Source organism: Protopterus annectens, chromosome 3.part0 (genome assembly GCF_019279795.1).
Source record: "Protopterus annectens isolate FY-2018-M chromosome 3.part0, PAN1.0, whole genome shotgun sequence".
NCBI classification, from domain to species: domain Eukaryota; kingdom Metazoa; phylum Chordata; order Ceratodontiformes; family Protopteridae; genus Protopterus; species Protopterus annectens.
In genome coordinates this window covers 920,648,601-920,672,042 of record NC_056731.1, presented here as the reverse complement: position 1 = coordinate 920,672,042, position 23,442 = coordinate 920,648,601, and the positions used below count along the sequence as shown (strand labels likewise).

The window sequence follows — 23,442 nt, the reverse complement described above, 5'->3', positions numbered from 1 at the left end:
TGTGTGTATACACTATACAGACAGCTAGAAAATAGCTACCTTTGCCAAATGCCACGCTTCTTCCGTGTAACACACTTTCTTTCTTTCTTTCTCTGTATATATCTATTATCTCTCTCTCTCTCTCTCTATATATATATATATATATATATATATATATATGGGTCACCCAACATTGAGTGAATTTTACTTTTGTTGACCTCTATTGTCTCTTTGGTCAACATATACAGATGATCTACAGATGTGCGAGACTGAGAGTCCCCAAGGTAGGGGATATGCCCTTTCCCCAGGGATTGTGTGATCGTGGAGTTAGTGTGTTTATATATATATATATATATATATATATATATATATATATATATATATATATATATAAAATTAGCAAGGGTTGTAGAAGGTGCATTATTATGTTTAATCTCAGAGCATGTGCTGAAGGGTGTCAACTTGTTAAGGTGTTTTTGTTGATACAAGTGTATTTACATTAAGCATGTTGACACTTCCATGGAGTATTTGTAGTAGTGCTCTAAACACATACACACCTCTACCATAGAGGTATGGTGTGTGTGTGTGTGTGTGTGTGTGTGTGTGTGTGTGTGTGTGTGTGTGTGTGTGTGTGTGAAATGCCCCAGGTGTACATGGTGGTGGGTAGAGAATAAGGCTTGAACCCTGTACCTTGGGCCCAACTGGTAAGAGCCTAAATTCCCTACCCACCACCATTTGTAAAAATGTTGCAGGATTTTCCTTCATACTTTTTCTGTTCCTCATAAATTATGTGGTTTCTGCATTTGTGTCCTTGTTGCCTGACAGCTACACGTTCTCTGGTTTTATTCTTGGCTGTCTGGAGTGTTTCTCCCTGGGCCTCTGCTAAAAATTAGCTTTTTTTTTTTTTCAAAGTCAGACTTTCCAGGTTAACAAAAGTTAAAAAAATAGACGCACTTCAATATCAGACTTCATATTCTTCAGAAAGTGCATGGTAACAAAAGCTTTTATTCTAGCAATTTTCTAAGTGTACAAGATGGATATTTGAAATGTATCCCTGTGTTTGGGACTATATTCCCCCCATTATTGGCTTCGTCCAGGTTTTGTGCTAGGGTTGAGAGTTATGGTAAGAACTGAATTCACTGAATATGTTTGGGGGCTGTATTCACCCAGTATTGGCTTTGTTTAGGTAGTGTTTGGGACTGTATTCTCCCCATTATTGGCTTCATCCAGGTTTTGTGCTAGGGTTGAGAGTTATGGTAAGAACTGAATTCACTGAATATGTTTGGGGGCTGTATTCACCCAGTATTGGCTTTGTTCAGGTATTTATTGGCTTCATCCAGGTTTTTTGCTAATGTTGAGAGCTATGGTAAGAACTGATTTCACTGAATATGTTTGGGGGCTATATTCTCCCATTACTGGCTTTGTCCGGGTGTTATTTGCCAAGTGGTTGAGAGCTATGGTGAGAACTGAATTCACTGAATGTTTGGTGGTTGTAGTCACCCATTATTGGCTTTGTTCAGGTATTTTGTGCTAAGAGGTTGACAGCTGTGCTATGGTGAGAACTGAATTCACTAAATGGTAGCTATTTAAGTTTCAGTCTTCCTCTTTCGCAAAACAGTTGATTTGGCGTAGTGGTATGTTGCTCTGACTGTTTTGCATGGGGTCCCCTGGGTTCAAGACGTGGCAGTGAAATGTATGGTGGTAACGCAGCATTTTATTCTAGCAACTTTCAAACATTATACAAGCAATGTTTAAAATGTGTCCCTGGTTTTTGGCCTTTTGTCCCCCCCCAATAAATTTTGGCGTTTTCCAGATTTCTTGAGCTGAAAAGTTCAGAGACAGCTGAGTGTCGAGTAGATTTTACAAGGAGCTGAGAGCTGCAGGGGAGCAAAAGTTTAGTGCTGCTTATGTTTAGTCTGCTTGCATTGTTAATAGCACAACAGATAGTGTACTTGCTTTAGATGCTGAAGGCTGTGGGTTCTACTCCCACAGTAGGTAAATGCATTGCTGATGCTGTATTGTGTTGTAAAGGGGGTGGATGCTGCAGTCTTTTTGGCAAAGATACCTAGTAACTATGAACCTGTTAACAGTTTGCTATCCATTCCCTATTGCGGTATTACTAGCTTTTCATTTTTTTATTGCATGCAACAAAAGCAATTTATTCTTCAAGGGTAACAGGCACTTTATTTGTAGATTAAGCAATGACATATAAAGTGTTTGCTAGCAGCAACCTCTTTATTAGTTACAAATTTTTTTCAGTGTGGAGTTTACTACTTCAGAGATTGTATATATTTTTTACTGATACTGGTGGACTTGAGTAGACTTTTTATGATGGAAATGTTCTGAATTGGACAGTTTTGTCATTGGTGGATGCTTTTTGTTTCATTGTTTACTGGAAAAATGTTCAAAACAATAAATTTAAAATGCCCTCTAACAACTGTACTGTATTGTACAAGGAATATAATGTAATACGGTCAGGAAGGTGTATCAAAGAGCACGTTATGTTCGAGGGGCCTATGATTTTGAAGACAGCCCAGAGTTAATATTTGCCATTGGCAAAATGTATTTTCTCTGAAAGTGGGTTTCAGTGCTGTTTCAATGCATGCGAGTTTCAAGAGCAGAGAAGTTTTAATGTTAGTCTATTTTCATTGTGAGACTGCATTGCTTTAACAGATATGTATTAGGGTTTGTGCTGTAAAATGCAAAATAAAACTTTCAAATGAAATCCTAAATCATCGCACAAGTAAAGCAGTATGCACATTAGTGTTTATGATAAATGGGGCAAAATAACCAAGGAATGGGACATTGGAATGGCTGCAGGGGGGAGGCTCCATTTGACCATGATTTTGTGAGGGGGGTAGCAAGCTCAGACAGCCCGGTTGAACTATACCTCTCAGTTGTCCATATCTTTGCAGAATGAATAGATATTTGCTGCTTATATTTGGTTTGTTCCTCAAATTTGTGGTTTTCTAGCAAATCATTTAGGAATGAAGCCATTAAATGACAGACATTGAGTTTCAGATGTCATAACCTTCAGAAAAATGCATGCTAATGCAAGACTGTCTTTAAGTTTATACAAGAGCAATTTTTCGTAGTGTTTGTATGTTCCCCAATATATTTGGCCTTGTTCAGATTTCCTGCATTAAGAGGTTGAGAGGTACGTGCAAATCACTTTGTAGATTAGGAATATCCAAACATCTCAATTGTCCCCAATTCTGGCTCAAAATGTTGCTCTCCCTAATAATCCCTCCTCCAAAATGGCAATTTTGGAAGAAAATGTGGAGGGTTTACAATTATATATAACTGTAATGATCACTTATAGATTACCTTTATTTCAGAAATGCATGTGGATGCTCTTATTTTGTCAGCTGCTTCAAGTTAACTGTTAATATTAAAAAGGTGTCCCTTTTTTGACAGGTATTTTTGCATCACATTTTGGTCCATTTTTCATAAAATTGTGGTTTTCTGGCAAATTAGTGGCAAGTCATTAAAGATTGAAGTTAGAAAATAATGGCAGACATTTGAGTTTCAGATTTCATACCCTTCAGAAAATTTGTACTAATGCAAGATCTACCTGTTCTATTTAAGTTATAAGAGCAATATTTAAAAATTGGCCTTATTTTTGGGCTTGTGTCCCACTTCTAGTTCTATGTATGGCTTTGTCCAGATTTCTTGCTCTGAAGTTGAGAGGTATGAGTGTCAGATCCACCACTGTCAGCCAGAGACATTTCAAATTGTGACATACTTATTGCACCCCGCTCCCCATTGTAGTGGCTCTGGATGTGTCCATGGAAGGCAAGGAGAAGTCATGCAGTGTAAGTGTGCAGAGTATTCCCCCATCCAAAGTAGATCACAAATACGACCGTGGCTTTTCATCTGTCCTTGATTTTGCAAAATGTTCTGGTTTTCTATCAGATTTTTGTACTGTTGATTTATGCTTCTTATTCAGGAACTGTATGCTGTCACAGTGCCCTGTTGCTCTGTTTAAGTAGCAATGGTTTAATGAACATCAGGTAAGCTTGTCGGAGATTGTAAGATGCAAGTAAGCTTTAGTAAGCTTGTCAGACATTGTAAGATGCAAGTAAGCTTTAGTAAGTATATTGTTAAAGAATTACCAGCATTGAAAGCCTTTTCGTTGTTGCCATGCAGAGAATATTTACATGACTAGATAATGTATAAGCCTTGGGTATTGAAATGCATATGACAGTGTTTTATTTATTTATTTTATTTGCAGTTGGTTTGCCAGGATAGTCCATTGGGCCAAATGAACCCATTTTCAATGGAGTCCTGGGGAGAAAAGCTCCAAAACTAAGTAGGTTATTAATAGATATACAAATTATACAATTACGCAGAAGTTAATCATACAAGAAATAACAATTTGCAAATAATACAACAAAAACTAGAGCGAGTACAATCTAGTGATGAAATTAATAGGTAATACAGACTAAAGGGAAATTTAGCACAAAAGCACTGAGAAATAACAACATATTTGGAAGCATTTCATGACAATATTGAGGAATAACAACATATTAGGAAACAATGCACAAAAGTACTGAGAAGCAATAACGTATTAGGGAAGCAATACTTAGGAAGTGTGGCCTAGTATATTCTTTCAGATTTATTGTAGGAATAATAATATGTATGAGTTAGGGTGGGTAATTAGGAAAGTTGCAGGAGGAAACAGAGGAAGAAAGAAGATGGAGTTTGCAAGTTAGTTATGTGGGGTGGGAGCAAGAGCATTCCCACTGGGATACTACATGTGAGTGAAGAGATCTTTTAAATATAAAATGGTTGGGGTGGTGCGAATGGAAGGTGGTAGGGAGTTCCAAAGGCATGCAAGGCCATAAGACAGAAGATTTTTGCCTGGGGACGAGTTGGTTTATATACTTCTAATAGATTTTGATTGTTGGACCTTAATACTCTAGCAGGAAGGTGCATTTTAAAGGCTGATGAAAGGGAGGGACAAAGGGAGGGTTGAAAATGAGCTTATGTGCAAGATTTAGTTGAGTATATGTGAGATAACTGGGTAGCTCTAGCCATTTTAGTTTTTGGAGAGAGGAACAGTGGTGGGTGGAGGACTTGTGGTTGGTAGCGAACTTGGCAATTTTGTTGTAGCAAGAGGAAAGTTGTTTTTAGAGAGGTCTGTAGATTAGTTAGGAGTGGAGCTCCATAGAGAAGGGAGGGGGTAAGAAATGAGGTAGAGAAGGTGATTTTGGTAGCAGGTGTAAGGTAATGATTTTGTCTGTAAAGCATACCTAGTTTTTGATGGGTTTTCTTGATATTTAACTGTAGGTGGGAGTTGAATTTGAGCTCGTTATCAATTTGGACCCCAAGTAACTTGGTCTTGGACACCAGTTCTAGGGGTAGATTATTTTGTCTAGAGATGTGGAATGTGTTTATATTGAAAGAAGTTGCCTTAGAGGGGGTGAAAAACATTAATTTGGTTTTAGAGGCTTTGAGTGCTAGGTGATTCCTTTTCATCCATTGCTCAGTTGTTGTAAAAGCATCTTGAGTCAGTTTTAGGAGTGAGGGGATAGAGGTGGCAGCCCAGATAATAGCAGAATCATCGGCATATTGGATGATGTCTGAGAATGGGATAGAGTTGCGGAAATCATTTATAAATATATTGAAGAGAAGGGGACTCAGTATAGAGCCCTGGGGTACCCCAGTAGGAGTATTTAGAAATGAGGAGGTGCCCTTTTTTTATTTGACTGCTTGAGATCTGTTAGATAAGTAGCTGGAGAACCAGTTCAAGGAGGAGGGAGATAGGTTAAGTTTAGAAAGTTTAGTTAGTAGCAGGCTGTGAGAGAGTGTCAAAGGCCTTAGAGAGGTCGAGTAGTAGGGTAGAAACAATTTGGCCAGAGTCACGGACTTTATTTACAGTTTCAAGGAAGGAGAGGAGGGCGGTCATAGTGCTATGATGTGGTCTGAATCCATGTGCGGGAGTTAGTAGATGATTATCTAAGAGATGTGGAAGGAGTTGTAGTTGGATACACTTTTCTAGGAGTTTAGAGATGGGGGACAGAATAGCGATGGGGCGGAAATTAGTAACATTGTTGTTGTTGCCACCTTTATGTAGAGGTATGATAAAGGCCCTTTTCCAGACTTGGGGTACTATACATTCTTGGATAGAGCGATTGATTAAAATGCTAATAGGGTAAGCGATTGCTTCAGCAGCTTTGCTAAGAAAGTAAGAAGGGATGTTATCAGGAGCATTGGTGCATGGCTTCAGTTTCATAAGGAGTTTCTTTACAGTAGAAGTGGGTATAGGTTTTAATGAGAAAAAAAGAGTGTGAAGAGGGAGAATTAGGGGCAGATGAAGCTAATGAAGAAGTAGGAGTAGGAGGAGTGGAGGGATGGGAGTTAGTAGATGGGAATGAGGAAGTTGTAGCAGAGTAGGGTAGAGAGATGGTTGGGGATGGTAAGGGAGTTTTGGAGAATGTAGTGGTGTTAGAGAAAGATGACGTTAATTTGGAAATGGATTCAATGAAAAGAGTTAAATTGGGTAGCCAAGTCTTGGTCAGGAGCGTTTGGGTCTGGGGTAGGGGTATCTGGTTTGCTGGGGTTAAGTAGAGTAGAGATACCTTTCCAAAATTTCTGAGGGTTTGATTTTATTATTGTTTTGAAGTGTGCAAAAGTAGTTTTGTCGGTCGAAGATTATGAGCTTTTTTACCTTATTTCGAAGTATTTTATATTCATTGTAATAAAAGGACAGGATTACAGTATTTTCAGAAGCTCATTACATTTTATTGCAGACCAGTGTCTTATAGCAGTGTCTGTGTGTTAGTACACTTGTAGTTGGGTGGCTTTAATGCTATATGGTAAATAAGCATTGCTACCTTACTTAAAAGCCAAGCCCTGCAACAACTAGCTCCACACTGAAGTCAAAACACAATAGCTCTGGTGGGTAAATGTACTCTGTAGTAATCAAAAAAGGCAAATGTTTAAAATAACTACAGCTTATGTGCAAAGACAATAGGTAGTGATGAAACAATGCTCTGCTAAAAATGCTTTAATGCTTCACATTGCTGAGCTGCAGATCAGTTATCACTGGCTACCAGGATTTCACCCACTTCAGCTCAAGCACTGTGCCGTTCAGTGCAACCTTCCCAGAACTAATTCAAGTCTGACCAGAATTATTTGGTGTGTGTATAAGAGGGAGGTAGCATACCCCTCAGCTGCCCAGATTTTTGCCCCATATTCCTCCTAAAAAGGATTGAAGTTGCTAAATGAGACATTTCAGTTTTAGATGTCATGTCATTTAGAAAAATGCATACTGACACAAATCCTGTTACTCTTGCAATTTTCTAAGTTTCTGTGAGCCATATTTATAATCTATCCCTATTTATTTTAGGCTTTGTCCAGATTTCTTGCACTAAGGTTGAGGCCTTGAGGGGTGGGGCATGTTTGTGAGAGAGAAAGTGAAATGCCCAAGTTAGAGTTAACAGGTGGAATTTTCAAGTGCATTTTCAAGGAACTGTGAGTTTTAAGGGAAGCTAAGTTCACTGCTGCTCATGCCAAGTCTATTTACAATGTGCAACTGTTTTGTTTAGCAAATGATATCTCTATTGTGGTATAAAGTTTTAAAGCTATGTTAGTAGCACCACAAGTAGAATACTTGCATCTTAATGTAAAGGCTTGAGGTTCTATTCCTACAGCATATACATGTGTATGCTGCAGTCCTCAGGATGTCCTCCTTTGGATGAGATGCCTAATAACTATGAACCTGTTTTTCAGCTTGTCATCCATTTTCTATTGCAATATACCAGCTTACCATTTTTTAATTTAACATAGGCAATTTATTCTTTGACGGCAGCAGGCACTGAATTTGTAGATGAAACACTGAAATATACAGTTGTTTTCTAGCAACAACATCTTCATTAGTTTCAGATATCTTTAATGTGGAATTATTCAGATTACTTTTACTTCAGCAGAGACACTGAAACAAGTGCTGCTGTATAATACAAGGGATATAATTCAATTGTATATTATAATTAATACAATCAGGTAAATCAAATAACTTTTGCATGGCCCTAACGGTGTGCAAGGAGCCTATTGCTTTAAAACAGTTCAAAGGTAAATAACCTGCCACTGGCCAGATGCATTTTCTTTGAATGTGGGTTTCAATGCTGTTTCATTGAATGTGAGTTTCAAAAGTAGAGAAGCTTTAATGCCAAGTCTGTTTTCATTGTAAGACTATTGCTTTGTTTAGGTTTAGTAAATGTCTGTGTTTGGGCTATAATGTTTGAAATAAAAGTTGTAAATTAAATCCAACTGCCTGTAATCATTGTAGAACTAAAGCATAAAACAGTATGCACACAGATTTGAACAGTGTCTACAGTAAATAGGGAGAAATAGCCAAGTAATGGGACACTGGAATGGCTGTGTGGGCGGGGCTTGGGGTGGGTGGACTTGGGCGGGGCTGTGTTGGCAGGGGGCGGGGTGAGCTATGTGGGTGGGGCTCTGGGTTTGCAACCCCCTGCAAAAAATCCTGCGGGCTCCCTTGAACCCACCCCCTTTGTCAGGTTTCATGATTCTAATTGATTACTCACCAGTTCTTACATCACTTGTCATTCTTCATAAATCAAATTATTTTCCTTCATGTGAACTTTCTTGTTGTTGTTATACATAGCTCTAATATCCATTTCACATAATTTCTCAAATAAAGCCACAGAAGGTAATGGGGAACTTTTAAGTACTGCTTCTAAAAAGTCCTACTGAATTAGTCTTTTCAATACTGTTCATTTTCTAACATCAATTTCAAAGTAATGTTCCTTGCAAACATCTTAATGCCCAAATATTTTCAACCAGGTTTTCATTCCTGTATGGTATATAATTAAACCAAAACAGTGTGTTGCTCAGTTATTACAATATCAAGATAATTATATAGTTTTAAATCATCACATTCAAAAATTATATTGTTTAAGTGATAGTTGCTGTCCCTTACAATTGGTAATACTGTACTCTCTTCCCACTCCTCACAGGATGACCCCTCCGCTGATATTGATTGTTTGGTAATTGCCTCACAGGAACACAGTTCTCCTGTTGGTGGTGTTGTCTGAGTCTTGTTTTAAAATCAAGCCGATCTCGGAGGGGGAATTCTGTAACCCTGCTGAAAATTTGAGACCTCTTCTTCATAAAACACTTCTTGTGGATTACTCTCATCTAATTTTTGTTCAACAATTCTCTCTTCTGTTTCAACAAAGGACACCCTATTCCCAGAATGACCTTTTGGTAAGGGGCAAGTAATTCTCTTTTGATATTCTTCACGGTCCTGGATAAACTTCTTCTCTTTCTGTTTCCTAATAGATTCCACATGATGTTCAACCCTGTTAAACACAAACATTATTAGTATCAGAAAATCCAAGATAGTACATCGGAAAGGGAAAAAACAGCACTCTCTCACTTTTAAAGTCCAAAGTTTAATATAAAGCAATCCAACACATAAATGCTTTACAGACACTGCATTTTCATCCTCAGAATCACACAGATCTGAGGAAGTCTGTGTAACAGGGATGAAAATGCAGTGTCTGTAAAGTGTTTGTGTTGGATTGCTTTATATTAAACTTTGGATTTTAAAAGTTAGAGAGCACTGTTTTTTTCCCTTTCCGAGGTACTATCTTGGATTTTTTGGTTTTAGTGACTGTTTGGTGCCTTTATTCAGCATTTCACAGTGAAACATTATTAGTACTTTCTTCATATTTCAACACATTTTGGGGCTTTTATGTTTCTATTGACAGCCAGTTTAATAGTTTTTAGAAGTTATTTAGAAGCCATTTATTATTGATTTGTACACACATACACACACAGACAATATTTTTTGATATGACAACTTTAAATGTGTTGTATATGTTTAATTTAATATTGGAATCGTATTATATATGTTTTTTAATGAGTTCATTTTGTTTTAATTATTGGATCATTGTGATTGATTAAGTTTCTGTATAAAAGAAGGAAGTTTTAATGGTTTGATATCTGATGAAGTTTCCTGGTATTTAATTAATTAAAGGAATGAAAGCGCTAACAGAACACTGCAGTTTGTTGTCTCCTTTCAGTAATTTGTTTTATTTACAGACCATAATTTAGTAACCTGTTCCTTTAAAACTGGTGGTACTTCCCCTGTAAATAGCTGTGTTTAGGGACTTCCCAAAAGCAAACCTTCTTCAGTTTCTTAATGACTAAAACACATTTTGCTGCAATCCTCCTTTGAAACATCCTGTTGTAAAGCTGCTACTACCACATATGCCTCTAACTTCTACTGGCACTTACAGTGTTGTATTGATAAGGCAGTCCTTTTCACAGCACACATAACAAGAAAGTTAAAAACAAACCTCTGTGGTGGAATACTTCTGTAAATAAATTGTATTGCAAGAGAAAAAACTCAGTAATGCTTATGAGGGTGTTTCATTGTACTTACCTTAAGAGCACACTTGAGCAAATTACCAAAGAGCTTAACGGAACCATTAGGAAGCTCAAAGCTGAGTATATACTTAAAATAGTCACTAAAACCAAAAATAACTTCAAATCTTTATATCAAGAAGTTAAGACCTAATACCCAACAATGTTGGGAGCTTGTTCACAATACTATACTCTCTGACTCAAAGGAAATGGCTAATATCCTAGCTAACAAATTTAGTGCAAATTTTACTCTGCCCACAGTTATAGCTGTCCCCCATGTTCTAAAACCCCAGCTAGACATTTAATTACTAAGGAACAAGTTCTCTACTCCCTTTCAGAAAGTAAGAATACCTCATCCATAGACCCTGACATACCCGGTTGCCTGATTCAATGTCAAATATGGCCTTTCTGAACCTTTACTTATACTTTTTAATCTTAGTCTATCCGTTAAAGTGTGGAAAACAGTTTTTATGATGCCTTTACACAAAGGTGGCCCAACCACAAAAACCTGGCAACTAAAGACCCATTAGTCTCACTAGCCTCATGTACAGCTATGAAGCACATTATCTCAAACTTCATTAATCTGGACATTGGTGAGGGTCTAGAATTAAGAGATTTTCAATATGGCTTTATCAATTGAAGGTCTTCCTCTTTAACTTCTCTGAAAAAGTAACTGTACCAGTGGATAGTGATTATGCAGTACATCAAGCATATTTAGGTGTGGCCAAAGCCTTGTACACTATTCCTCATGCAAGCATTATTTGATAGAGCTGTAAATCTGAATATAAAGCCTTACATTGTGCGATGGCTAACTAACTGGTTGTCTGGCAGAACCCATGTGGTTAAGTAGCAGGAGCTACTTCTGAAAGTAAAACGGTTGGCAGTGGTTTACCAGAGAGCTCTGTTTTGGGCCCTGTTTGGTATACATTTCTCATATCTTCATGTCAGCACTTATGGCCTGTGGTTAACTAAGTTTGCAGATGACTGTAAATTTTGTGTTATTCGATCTTCAACTGACTCGCAATTGGTCCAACACAGCTTAGACCATGTTAACAGTTGTTGCAAGGACACTGGTCTCAAATTAAGTCTAAAAAAATGTAGCATAGTTCACTTGGTAAACTTAACAGTTTCAGTTACTGTATAGGAAATCCACCCCTCTAATCAGACACTGTTGTAAGTGATGTGGGTTCTGTTACAGTATTAAAAACGTGTACAGGTTAAAAAAGTTGCATTATTAGAAACATGCTCTTGACATGTAAACAAATTTTGTATTGATAGAAATTGCCAATGGCATGCATAGTGTAGTGTTTTATTTATCTTGGTAATGTAATGCAGTGAATGTTACCTCATAGATGCATGTGCCAGTTGTATACCTTTAAATGCTAGTGAGCTAACTACTTTGAATTGCTTGGTATGCTGCACACAGAGGTTTCCTGAGAAGTCAGTTGAGTGTAAGCCTTCTAGTGGTTTGATTACATCTGATGTGCCTCTGCAGTATTTGTTAGGCCTTCTAGCATAACATCCCCCACATAAGAATCCTGTAGGTCTTACCCACTGTTGTTTCAGTCATTTGGGAGTCAAGCAGGTTTGAATTTGTGTAAAGCTATGGTTTCAAATACACCTGTGTGTATATCAATGTGTGTATATGTATAGATACATTGACTAGAATAGTCAGTCAGCCAACACATTTTTGAGACGATGGGTGAAACAGGATTGCCCAGAGAGTAACACACAGGCATAGGTGGTACGTACAATCTCCACACAGTGTGTGACCCTAAGTAGAATTTAGTGCCAGTCCTTAAGAGTTTTGAGGCAGAAGCCTTAACCACGAAGTCAGTGTGATGCCTACCTATACCCAGTGCTTTCCTAGTTAAAATCTCAGACCTGCACCAGTATTTATCTTCTTGCCCAGAATTCAAGAACTTATACCCTGACATAGTGGTTCAATCCTGTAGTCTTTTCACACTCCACCCAACCCATGTTGACCTTCATTCTGCTTTTGTGACAAAAGATGCATGCAGCCCCACAGAAAACTGATTAGAAAGATTTTTATGTCTGTGTTAGATGACATTCACTACCATGGCAGCATTAAAATTACGATTTGTGTGTGTGTGGGTGTGTGCACATGCATATACACACTTGTGTAAATATTTTACATTAAATCTCTGAACTTTTTATTTTATAGCTCGGGTAGCATCTCTCCAGGAAGAACTTAAAAATCTTAAGTTAACAGTTTCAAGAGTTGAAGCAGAGAAAAAACAAGCGCAGGAGATGCTCAATAATGCTGAAAAGGTGGGTTTATTTATACGCGATTAATTGCTTTCTTGATTGGAATCATAAGAATTATAGCCATATCCTCAATCTGTTTATTTTTCCTCACTGTATTCATTGTTGAATCTCCATGTGTTTTGTTTCTTTAAACCAATTCTGTGTACATCCCCTTTGATCTTACTTCAGGGTATGCTGCATGCTGCTCGGGGGGGGGGTCGTACACTAGGGTTTTGCCATTACACAGAACTTTCCCTAAAAACTCAGGCTGTCTTGTTTGGAGCATTCATGACCTTTCCCTTTGGCCTGTGCACATCTTTTTGTACTGCGGTTAAAGTGCACACATGCCTACAAGATCTGCATTTCTTCCCGTCTGTCTGTATTTTTTGGATATCCTCTTGAAGTGTCATTGACAGGTTCCTACATTTGATGCCTCAAAACATAAGACTGTCATATGTTGCTGCATTGACCAGATTACAATTTTTTGGGCTTTGGACCAGAATGTGACATCATCTGCCTTGCGCTGGATATTTTCAGCCACAGGTTAGTGGTGTCAAAGAGAAACTTAAGGCCTGCATTGTTGTCAGTGTTTTTTGCTGATGGCAGGTGAATTTCATTCATTTATATGTTGACAGAAGAAGGAAACCTAGAAGATAGTTTGCCATTTACGTAAACAAGTTGCTTTTTATACACCTTCCTCTACCCTTTACTGTGTTTACTGCTGTCCCATTCCCCTACTTTAGCAGGATTCAGTTTCAACCACACTTCCATTAGTTCTTTCTAGGCTTATACAGCTTTTTCCATGAAGAAATAACATTGCATTTTCTATAAGAAGTTAGTATTAGTGGTTTCATTATTGTTTTCCCTCCCACCCCTCCCATATTTTCTGTTTAGGGTAGCATTCTCACATTTTCCGTTATTTATTTTGTGTTCACATATAATGTTCTCCCCAATTTCTTCTATACTATATTGAGTAGAGCTTCCCTTGCTCCTGCACACCACTTGGGTAACTTTTTTCTCTGGTCTCTTTTCTAATGTTTTTGATGTCCCACTCTTTATGTTGTCTCCTAAACTACACGTTACTCTAGGTGCAGCCCGTCCAAGGCTTGTAAAGTGATTACAGTATTTCTTGCTTTGAGAGGTGGTGTTGGAGCAGAAAATTATAATATTTGGGTATACTTACAAATGAAACTCTCTTAGCCCAGAAATCTTTTCTGTAGCTGTACCTTTCTCTTCCAGTGGCTAGTTTGCTGGTCTTAACATTATTTGTGTATACTAATATTTGGAGTACTGAAACTACAAGAAATGTCATGCTCCTGCTTTTCAGTTCTTCTCGACTCTTTAAAAGCATCACTTACTAGGCTACGTTTTTCTTGATGAATGAGTTGCATTCTTTTTAGTTCTTCATCCTTGGATCCATAGAAAATTTTAGAAAATACTAGTATAACCAACCAAACACAGCAGTAAAATAGATAAATCCATTTATTAGGTAAGCGCTTGTGTGCACTCACTATGCACTCCTTCAAACCATATAGCAACAAACAAAACACACACTTATATATATCATACAAATCAATGAAACAATTAACTACTTAAACTATTAATGCAACAATCCACAAGCTCTCAGTAATGGCTTTAAAGGCATATTACCATACAAGCATGGAACTCTATGTGCCTGAAAGGTGGTCATTTTGTTTCTGCCACTTCAACTCTATTAATAATGTCTCTCCCTCTAAAACTAGATTTAACTCCAAAACTAAAAAACTAAAACTATGATCACTAAAAGTTGCAATATGTCTGTACAGTGCACTCGTGGTGTCTTTGTTACGAATATAACCGATATGCTCTAAAATACGCTCTCCAAGACAGCAGTTGGTCTTCCCAGTATAGAAACGTGCAATCGCAATAAGCCAAATAAACAAGATTAGAGCTAGTGCAGTCTGCATAGAACCTAGGTATAAATCTATAACCATTCACCGGATGTGTATACATCTTTTGATCTGAAACATAATCACACGCTTTACACACTCTACAAGGTTATGTGCCTAATCTATGTGACAAACTGCCCTTTGACTTATAACACATTTGCCTCTTAAGGGATAAACTATTCATAAAACAAAAAGTAGGTACAGGACCCACTCTACCCTCGATTGCATCATCGACCAAAAGAACTGGCCAATTTGTATGTATGATACCACATATCCTGTCTATAACATCTGTATAAGTTAGTCACTCTACCTCCAGTATTAGAGCGGTTTTATATCACATGATCGAAACAGAATAACAGTGAGCCACCATAACATCGAATTTCACGCCCCGAAAGTGCAAAACTCCGAAAGCTGAGAATAGTGATTTTTTTTTTCCCCTGGGAAAAAAATCGCTGTTCCAGCACAAAACACTTAACACACAAACACTACAAACCATTTCTAATGTGGGGGGCTTTGCCCCCCCCCCCCCACTTAAATATACCAACTCCGAGATTGCACCACAGTGGAGGAAATAGCGAAGCCGTGGAAACGGCCCACCATATTCTTTCCCTGGGAAAGAATTTGGTGTTCTGCGGCTTCGGTATTTTCAGTCTTCGAACTTCTGAGTTTGAGGTTGTGTACCCTTCTACCCCTCTCCTGACATCTTTTTGAAAAATAATATTTAACAGTATTTTTCGAGCCTTTTTACTATCACCTATCTGAGAAGCCAGTTCCTTATTGGAATAATCTGTCTCACTAAAATTGCCATGTACATCCACCAGTGCTTGTTCAAACATGCTATCTTAGTATGTAACCTTGACATCCTATAAGCTTAACCTTTAATTATATTATGGTAAACATGTCCAAGATGCATGATGGTCCAGTGCAAAAGATAATTTTTCCAGCATACCTTCCTGAAAAGTCTAGTTTCAAGAAACCCATCGCTATTCTTAATGAGCTGTACATGTAAAAAATCAATAACTTCATATAATACATTTTCAGTAAACCTAAGAAAAAAGTAGTACTCTCAAGATATTGTACAAACTGATCCAGTAGATGAACAGAAACTTCCCATAACAAAAAATATCATCCACAAACATTTTAAAACAGCTTATATGTGCTGAAAATCTGTGACCTCCACATACAAATTCTTCTTCCGTGCCCATAGCTACACTCATCTTCTGCAAATAAATGTGCTCATTAAAAACAAAATTCTCTAAAACAAGGTCTAACAAAAAACAAATCATTAGACTATTGACTATGCTTAGAAATACACATCCTAACTGATTCAGACCCCCCCCCCCCCCCCAAATTAGGAGCAACAGTAAATAATGTACACTCATCCAGAGTAACTGACAAACATTGGGAGACATTCAACTGACCATGGGTCTCAAGAAAATGTGTGTCCCTCAAAACAAAAGGGACCTTATCTATCACTGGTCTCATTTGTTTTCAATGGATATAGGTAGAGGCTCAGTCAGCCACCCTTTACCAGATACAGTTGGTCATAGCGGAAGTTTCAGTGCATTCTTCTGGACCTTGGGAAGGCCATGAATGATGGGTATCAAAGACAACAGAAGCACAAGAAGCTGGAGAGGGACTTTAGTGATTTCAAAAAGGGTCATATTTTTGTTTGGCCACATACTTCAACTGGAAGTGCTATGTACGATATAAGAGGTGTCATGAATATTTATGAGGAGGTTGGTTGTGGCACTTCCAATGTTTCAACCGTGGTTCTAAGTGTCTGAGTCTGCTAGGGCATTGCTAAAGAAACGGTCATTCGGGCTGATGCTTCTGTTGTGTGCTGAATCTTCATCAGAGAATGGTCATGTAGGACTATCCAATAATTGCAAGGAACTTGGAGCCCGATGCAAAGAATATTCTTTTAATTCTTTGGTTAGTTCTCTTCCAGTTCTTCTGATATCTGTCAAACAGTTGGAGATGTCCCGATAGGGGTGGTCTGTGAGCAGAGACAGGAAGGGAAGGAAACTTTCAATAGATTGTGAGACTTGGGCAGTGATGGCATGGAAAATACCCGCAAGATGCTAGTGGTTAACTTATCTTCAGTTCTTTTAATGGAAGCACAATTGTGTGTTTTGAACAAAGGTTTGTCTTTCATACCTGCTCGCTCCTCTAAGATTTGTGATGTTTTATTGGAATTGAGACTTTTTGCTAGAAATATTATGTTGAAAACTTTATTTCCAGATGATGCAGGGACATATGCAGTTAATTTCAAGAAACCTAGTACTTTCTCTCCTTCATTGAATGCATCTTTAGAATCATTCTTAAAGTTATGTGAACATGATTTATATGCATCTTCTGATGGTTCAGACTATATAAGAAGTTTTATAACATGACTAAAGATGGTCTGTCTTGTTTTGTTCCTCCTATCCATAGAAATGTTCATCAGGAAAGTATACATCTGTTTCCAAATCAGTTAGTAAATGTGCTTTTGATAGACAACTTGCCCTTAAAGCTTTTCACATACAATGCAAAGGCACTGAGCTCAGGAGATTAACAACATTATTTTCTTGTTTCAGTTTGAAGGAAGTTGCATATCTTGATGCAACTTAATTAAAAAAAAGATATTTCTAAATTGGTTGAATCTAATCAAAGCAGTAGATTAAAATTGGAGAAACCATGTGCAGAGATACCAGAACAATGGTATTGGTATTTGAAAATAAAAAAGTCTAAGAGCTACATGGGAAGAAGCAGCGGCACCTTTTTAGGGCTTCCATTTCTGAGACTCTTTAGAATCTCTCATAAAGTCACACAAAAAGTTGGCTTCTTGTAAAGTCATGTGGCTAGCACTGATGTTAGTTTCTTTGGTGGAGCAACACAAAATAATTATTCACATGCATCAGTTCCTTATGTATCAGAAAGACTTGGAGCTGAATTGTAGTGGTGATGCCCTTGAATATTTCAGGGTAATTTTATTTTTATTTATTTATTTATTTAACATTAGTTTACTGGGAAAGTCTGACTGGGACAGAGCCCATTTTCGGCGAAGACCTGGGAAGAAATGCTCCAGATGCATGTATTTGGAATGTGGGAGAAATCCGGAGCAAACCCACACGAACGCAGGGAGGACATGTAGACTCCACACAGAAGGCAGCCCAGCCGAGAATCGAACCGGAGAACTTCTTGCTGTGAGGTAACAAGGCTAACCACTACACCACTGCGCAGAAGTGGAGGCAGTATCAATTCTGTGCCCTCCTCAGCCAAATGTTCTCCACAGTAATTTGATTGTTATGAACTTCACAAGCGAGTACTTCAGGTTAGTCCAGGAATCAGAAGGTTCATGGCAGCTTCTGCCATCACAAATGCATGCCTTGTGTTGGTTCTCACTCTTAACCATCTTTGGTTGGAAAAGTTAAGAGGAAAAGAGTGGTCTTCTCCCTTAATCCTAAAGAGAAGGATTTCTGCATGCAGTTTGGAATCAAACTCTGTGCACGATGATGCATTATACCAGTCCTCTTGTTGTCTTCCTGAAGACTTGCATTTGAGAAGACAATTATATGAGAGAATGTTTAGTAAGGCCATTAATGACCTTTCATCTTCTAGGAGATGCTGTGTGTGCAGAGAATAAAGCATTTAGGTGGCTTGCCGTACCTGTTTTATACCATCTAGGATATTGTAGAACAAATCCTCAGCATCCTGTGGGTTGCTGCATTTAAACTACATAAGGATTATACAAATCTTTTTTAAACAAATGGCTGATGTGATGGGGGGGGGGGGGGGCTGTAGCCTGCAGAATGAGAGAGAAAATTTATTTAAAATTCATATAATTGGCAGAATATTGACAGTAGAGTTTTTAGTATAGAGTAATGATGATGTGACTGATTCTTATAAATTATACCTTAACTGAGTAGCTCTAAAGTATCCCCTTCAAATCAGGTAATCCTTAGCCACCAACATGATCTGGGTTCACAGGTTGATAGCAGTCTGAACTTTGACCACCACATATCCGCAGTAGTAAGGAAGTACTTCTATGTGGCACAACTTATAAGTAAAGCTATTGCATTTAGTTCTATGAATGTTATAATTCCATTATACTCGGCCCTCATCAGACCAATAATTGAGTACAGTGTTCCTTTTGCAAGTACCTCACCAGACACCTGCAACAATTGGAGAGACCACAGAAATTTCTCACCAAGAAATTACAGGTACACAAAACAAGTCTTACACGGAAAGACTGAAAGCCCTGTCACTGTATTCTGTCTCCTACAGGTTGCTAAGAGGTAACTTCTACCTGGCGTGCAGGGTAGTCTCTTACCCAACCCTGATAGAAATGCTACACATTCATAAGTAAAACTGCAAGAGGGGTTTCTCACTTCAGGGGTCTTAACCTAGCCTCTGACATGAGCAGGGCATGCTGGAGAGATAGATGCATCTCGCAGAGACTGCCACTTCTCTGGAATAGGCTTCAAATTCATGTGAAACAGATCCCCTCTCTGACCCTCTTCATTTGCAACCCAGATCAATTGATCGGTGACCACAGATTTAACCCTTGGGTGGCACCCATGTCCCTCTTGGACAGAGGAAGTTGGTTTTAACTACCACTCACCTAACTACTGACAATTGGGACAACTCGGGATAGATATGGCTAGGCTTGTAAGGGTCATAGGGCTGTTAGCCTAGTAACTTTCTGTGAACCTATGAATATTCTTCTATGGGGAGGGTCAACTTATCCCATTTAGCTCTTGCCTTCTTCCCTTGTGAAATACATTCTTTCAGCTCTTTATTAAATACCATCTATAACTTCTCCTCTGGCTGAAAATATACATCTGACCTATGTATACAATTAAAGGGACTAAAAACATTTTTACTGCTTGTATCTTACTGTTCATATCCATAATCAACCGTTTCCACTTTGCTCACTTTTTTGTATTATCTTCTGTTTAGTCTCTTCCTACATATCTGTAGCTGCCATATCAGAATCGTTTTTAATCCAGACACCTTATCCACATAAATGGACATTGATGATTCAATTCACATGTGGGTACATAATTTACCTGTATAGCCTTTGATGTTCTTCGTGTTTCACTGTTGCAGTCATCACATTTGGGTTGTCTGCCTGCAGGTAGCCCTTAGTTGGCCTGAATACCAGAGTCTTGGGATTTCTGCATCGGATGCTGTCGCTTTTTCCATGACGTCAGGTCATCAGGGGTATAAAACATGCAGCCGACGCCTTTACATTAGTCTTTATTGCTGTGCAGTGCCCGAAACAGAAGCAATTCGCAAGTGCCGGTCGGCCGCCTCCTGAAATTTTTGTTTTTCGAGTTTCAGACCTGAAGTCTTCAGAAAGATAAGTACCCCGTTGGGGATCCTTTTTTCTTGCTCTAACCGATGTCAGAAAAAATTAATAATTGTCTTGCCTGTGGAAAGCAAATACCTCACAGAGATTTTCATTCTTACTGCGTCACCTGATGTTCATCATGTTTCACTGTTGCAGTCATTACAATTGGGTTATCCTGCTGGCAGGCTACCTGCAGTCGGCCTGAATTCCAAAGTCTAGGTCTGGCGTTGGTTGCTGTCGCCTCTTCCCTGACTTCAGTGCGCCAGGGGTATAAAAGATGCAGCCAACGCCATTTTCTTCAGTCTTTCTTGCCGTGCGGTGCCCAAAGCAAAAGCAGTTCATAACTGCCGGTCGGCCGACTCCTGAGATTTTCAAATTTGAATTTCAGATCCGAAGTCTTCATTAAAGCTAAATACCCCATTGGGGAAACTTTTTTCTTGCTCCAGACCAATGTCAGAAAAAGTTAATAATTGTATTTCTTGTGGGAAGCAAGTACCTCATAAGGATTTTCACTCTTACTGTATTCCTTGCCTAGGCCCTGACCACGACGTTGCTAGTTGTTGGTTTTGTGCTAGATTTAACCAACGCACTATTAAGCATGCACGATTTTGCATTTCATTACTTTGGCAGAAGATTTAATTATATAATGCCGTCGAAACAGCCGACTACCAGAGTTTATAAAAAGCGCAAAGAAAAAGAAAAGGACAGGCATCCGAGGTCCAAAACCAACGATGAGGCTTCTGCTAGGCCTGTCGCCGGTTCTCAGGTGCTTTCTCAGCCTCTGACGCCCGCTACCTTAGAGACACAGGCCACTTCCAACTCCCATGTGGAGCCGACTAGGCCACTGGAAACTCAAGGTATTGGACACACAGAAACTATTCCCTCAGATGGGTCCGGAGCCGCTGAGCAGGCATCGGCTTCTGAGGGTGTTTTCAGGCCTACACAGTTATATGTGAAATCAACTTCAGTTTCAAAGGCAAAGACTAAAGCACCTCTAAAGACAAAGAAACAAGTGCAGCATTCTCCTGGACAGGCCTCCATGCCTAAAAAACAGATGCTTAAAATGGCCGAAGACCTAATTACTTTGATCAGGGGTTCCCATCTCCCTCCTGATAAGAGGCCTAGGCAAGAGATAGAATATGAATCTTCAGATCAGGTTTCCATTTCCTCTGATTCCTCTTCTGAACAGGAATATTCTCTTCCTCCCTGTGAGGATTCTGATGCTGAAGAATTTATCCCTTCAGCCTCTCCTCCTGAGGATTATTCTTTTGGGGAGACCCTGCATACAATGAGGGAGCATTTCCACTGGGAGAGCCAAGATTACTCAGAATCCAAGAAAAGGCTCAGAGACTTCATTTTATTACCTCAGCACAGGCCCCTTGCTATTCCTCCTGTTTTAGACATTGTAGATGATGTATTTTCAGAGTCCGGTCCGTCTCCTGACTCTTAACCACCAGCTCCTGTTAAGCCAGACAGATACTACAGGGTTCCTGACTCACATAAATTTCTTTATAAAAACCCTGCTGCTGACCCAGAAATTATTTCTCAGGGTCCCAAAGGGGTTAAGGCTTCCACTGCAAAAAACCCTATCCCCTCTGATAGGAATTCAAGGGCCCTGGACAGATGGGGGAAAAAGATTTATACTTTTGCTACCTTGGCTGTAAGAGCTTTAAATTGTCAGTTTCATATGCTTAAATATCAACAATATCTTATGTCACTGCTTAAACAGCAAATGTTGCCAAATTCAGAATGCACAGAAAACAAAGAAATGCAGGATTTATTGCATGCAGCTGAACAAGTGGGAAAGCATACTTTGCAATGTGGTTTTGATTCTCTAGAGGCCTCCTGCAGGGCCGCTGTTATGGGTTCTGTCATTAGGAGGCATGCTTGGTTAAAAGAACAGAATCTTCCTGATCATGTTAAAGCAAAACTTTTACATGCTCCTTTACAGCATGATACTTTGTTTGGTGTTAAAGCAGAAGAGGTGTTGAAGAAAATGGAGGACAAAACTAAATCTATACAAACAGTCAAGGATTTCTTACAGGTACAGCCTCCCAGATTTAGCAGAAACTGGCCTACAAAGAATTGGTCCTTTCCAGTGTCAGACAGGCCACAAAGAGGCAGATACAGATGCCCCAGAGGCAGATTACAGCCCCAAGGCTCATACAGGCCTAAACAATGGGGTGCTTCTACCTCCAAAAGTGAAGAGGAAACATCACAGCCATACAGGAAACAGTCTCAATGACTTTCTCCTGCCAGCACCAAGCAATTATCATCTGGCACATTATCACCCAGGACAAATGGGTCTTAAATATCGTATCACAAGGCTACAGGTTCCATTTTCACACCCTGCCAAGGGTAAACGGTATGCCAGACCTGCCACACAATCAATGGGCAGAGGCACAAAAACAAGTTTCATCCCTCATGGACATGAGGGCCATTCAGCAAGTACCACAGCAAGAGCAGGGACTAGGATTTTACTCAAGACTATTCTTGGTGCCCAGAAAGGACAAAGCCTGGAGACCAATACTGGACCTGTCTATCCTGAACACATTTCTGGATATTCCAAAATTCAGAATGTTGACTCTGCAGCAGTTTCTGCCCATGCTGGGCAAGAAGGCTTGGCTTGTGACTTTAGACCTAAAAAAGGCATACCTGCATGTCCCAATCGGGCAATCATGCAGAAGATAGCTCAGATTTATAGCTGGCTCAATGCACTACCAATTCTCTGCACTGCCCTTTGGCTTATCTACTGCGCCCAGGGTCTTCACAAAATGCCTGGCACCAGTAATTGCATTTTGCAATCAGAGGAATACAAATATATCCTTACTTGGACGACTGGCTTATTCAAGTAAAGAACAAGGACATTCTACTACAGCATCTGGCATTTGTAAAAAGATTACTAACAGGTCTAGGGTACACAGTAAACGAAAAGAAATCAAAACTCGTACCCTCTCAAGAGATGATATTCCTGGGTGCAAGCTTAAATACAACTGCCCAGATGGCTTATCTCACGCCAGACAAACAAAGACAACTGACTACTTATTTCAATATGTTGGCAACAAAGACCCAGTTATCTGCAAGAAAAATTCTGCAGGCTTTGGGTTTCATGGCATCCTGCATTCTGCTAATTCCATATGCAAGACTGCATATGAGGAAACTTCAATGGTATCTAAAAAGTGTTTGGACTCAACATTGCCACAGCCTGGAAACTGTAATTACCCTCATTCCCTGCCTGCAACAGGAGTTTCGATGGTGGGCAAAAGCCTGTCACCACAACACGGGACAGCCATTCACCTTACCCACAGCCAGGCAGACATTAAAAACAGATGCAGCAGATTATGCCTGGGCGGCTCATGTGGCAGGAAGATGTATTCAGGGCACATGGTCCGCAAGTCAAATGCATCTACATATCAATCAAAAAGAGATGCTAGCTGTTCAAAATGCCTTGACAGCCTTCAAGGACCTACTTCATCCAGGACAACTACTGGTAAAGACGGACAATACTACAGTCATGTGGCACATAAACAA

The 23,442-nt window shown here is 39.1% G+C and overlaps 1 protein-coding gene across 1 annotated transcript in view; it reads left to right on the top strand.

Moving 5' to 3' along the window:
* ROCK1 (Rho associated coiled-coil containing protein kinase 1) overlaps nucleotides 1-23,442 on the top strand; it is a 4,526,103-nt gene that overhangs the window by 2,791,907 nt on the left and 1,710,754 nt on the right. Inside the window, exon 16 of the mRNA XM_044065727.1 lies at nucleotides 12,563-12,669. Coding sequence (XP_043921662.1) covers nucleotides 12,563-12,669 — 107 coding nt within the window. The remainder of the gene's footprint in view (nucleotides 1-12,562; nucleotides 12,670-23,442) is intronic.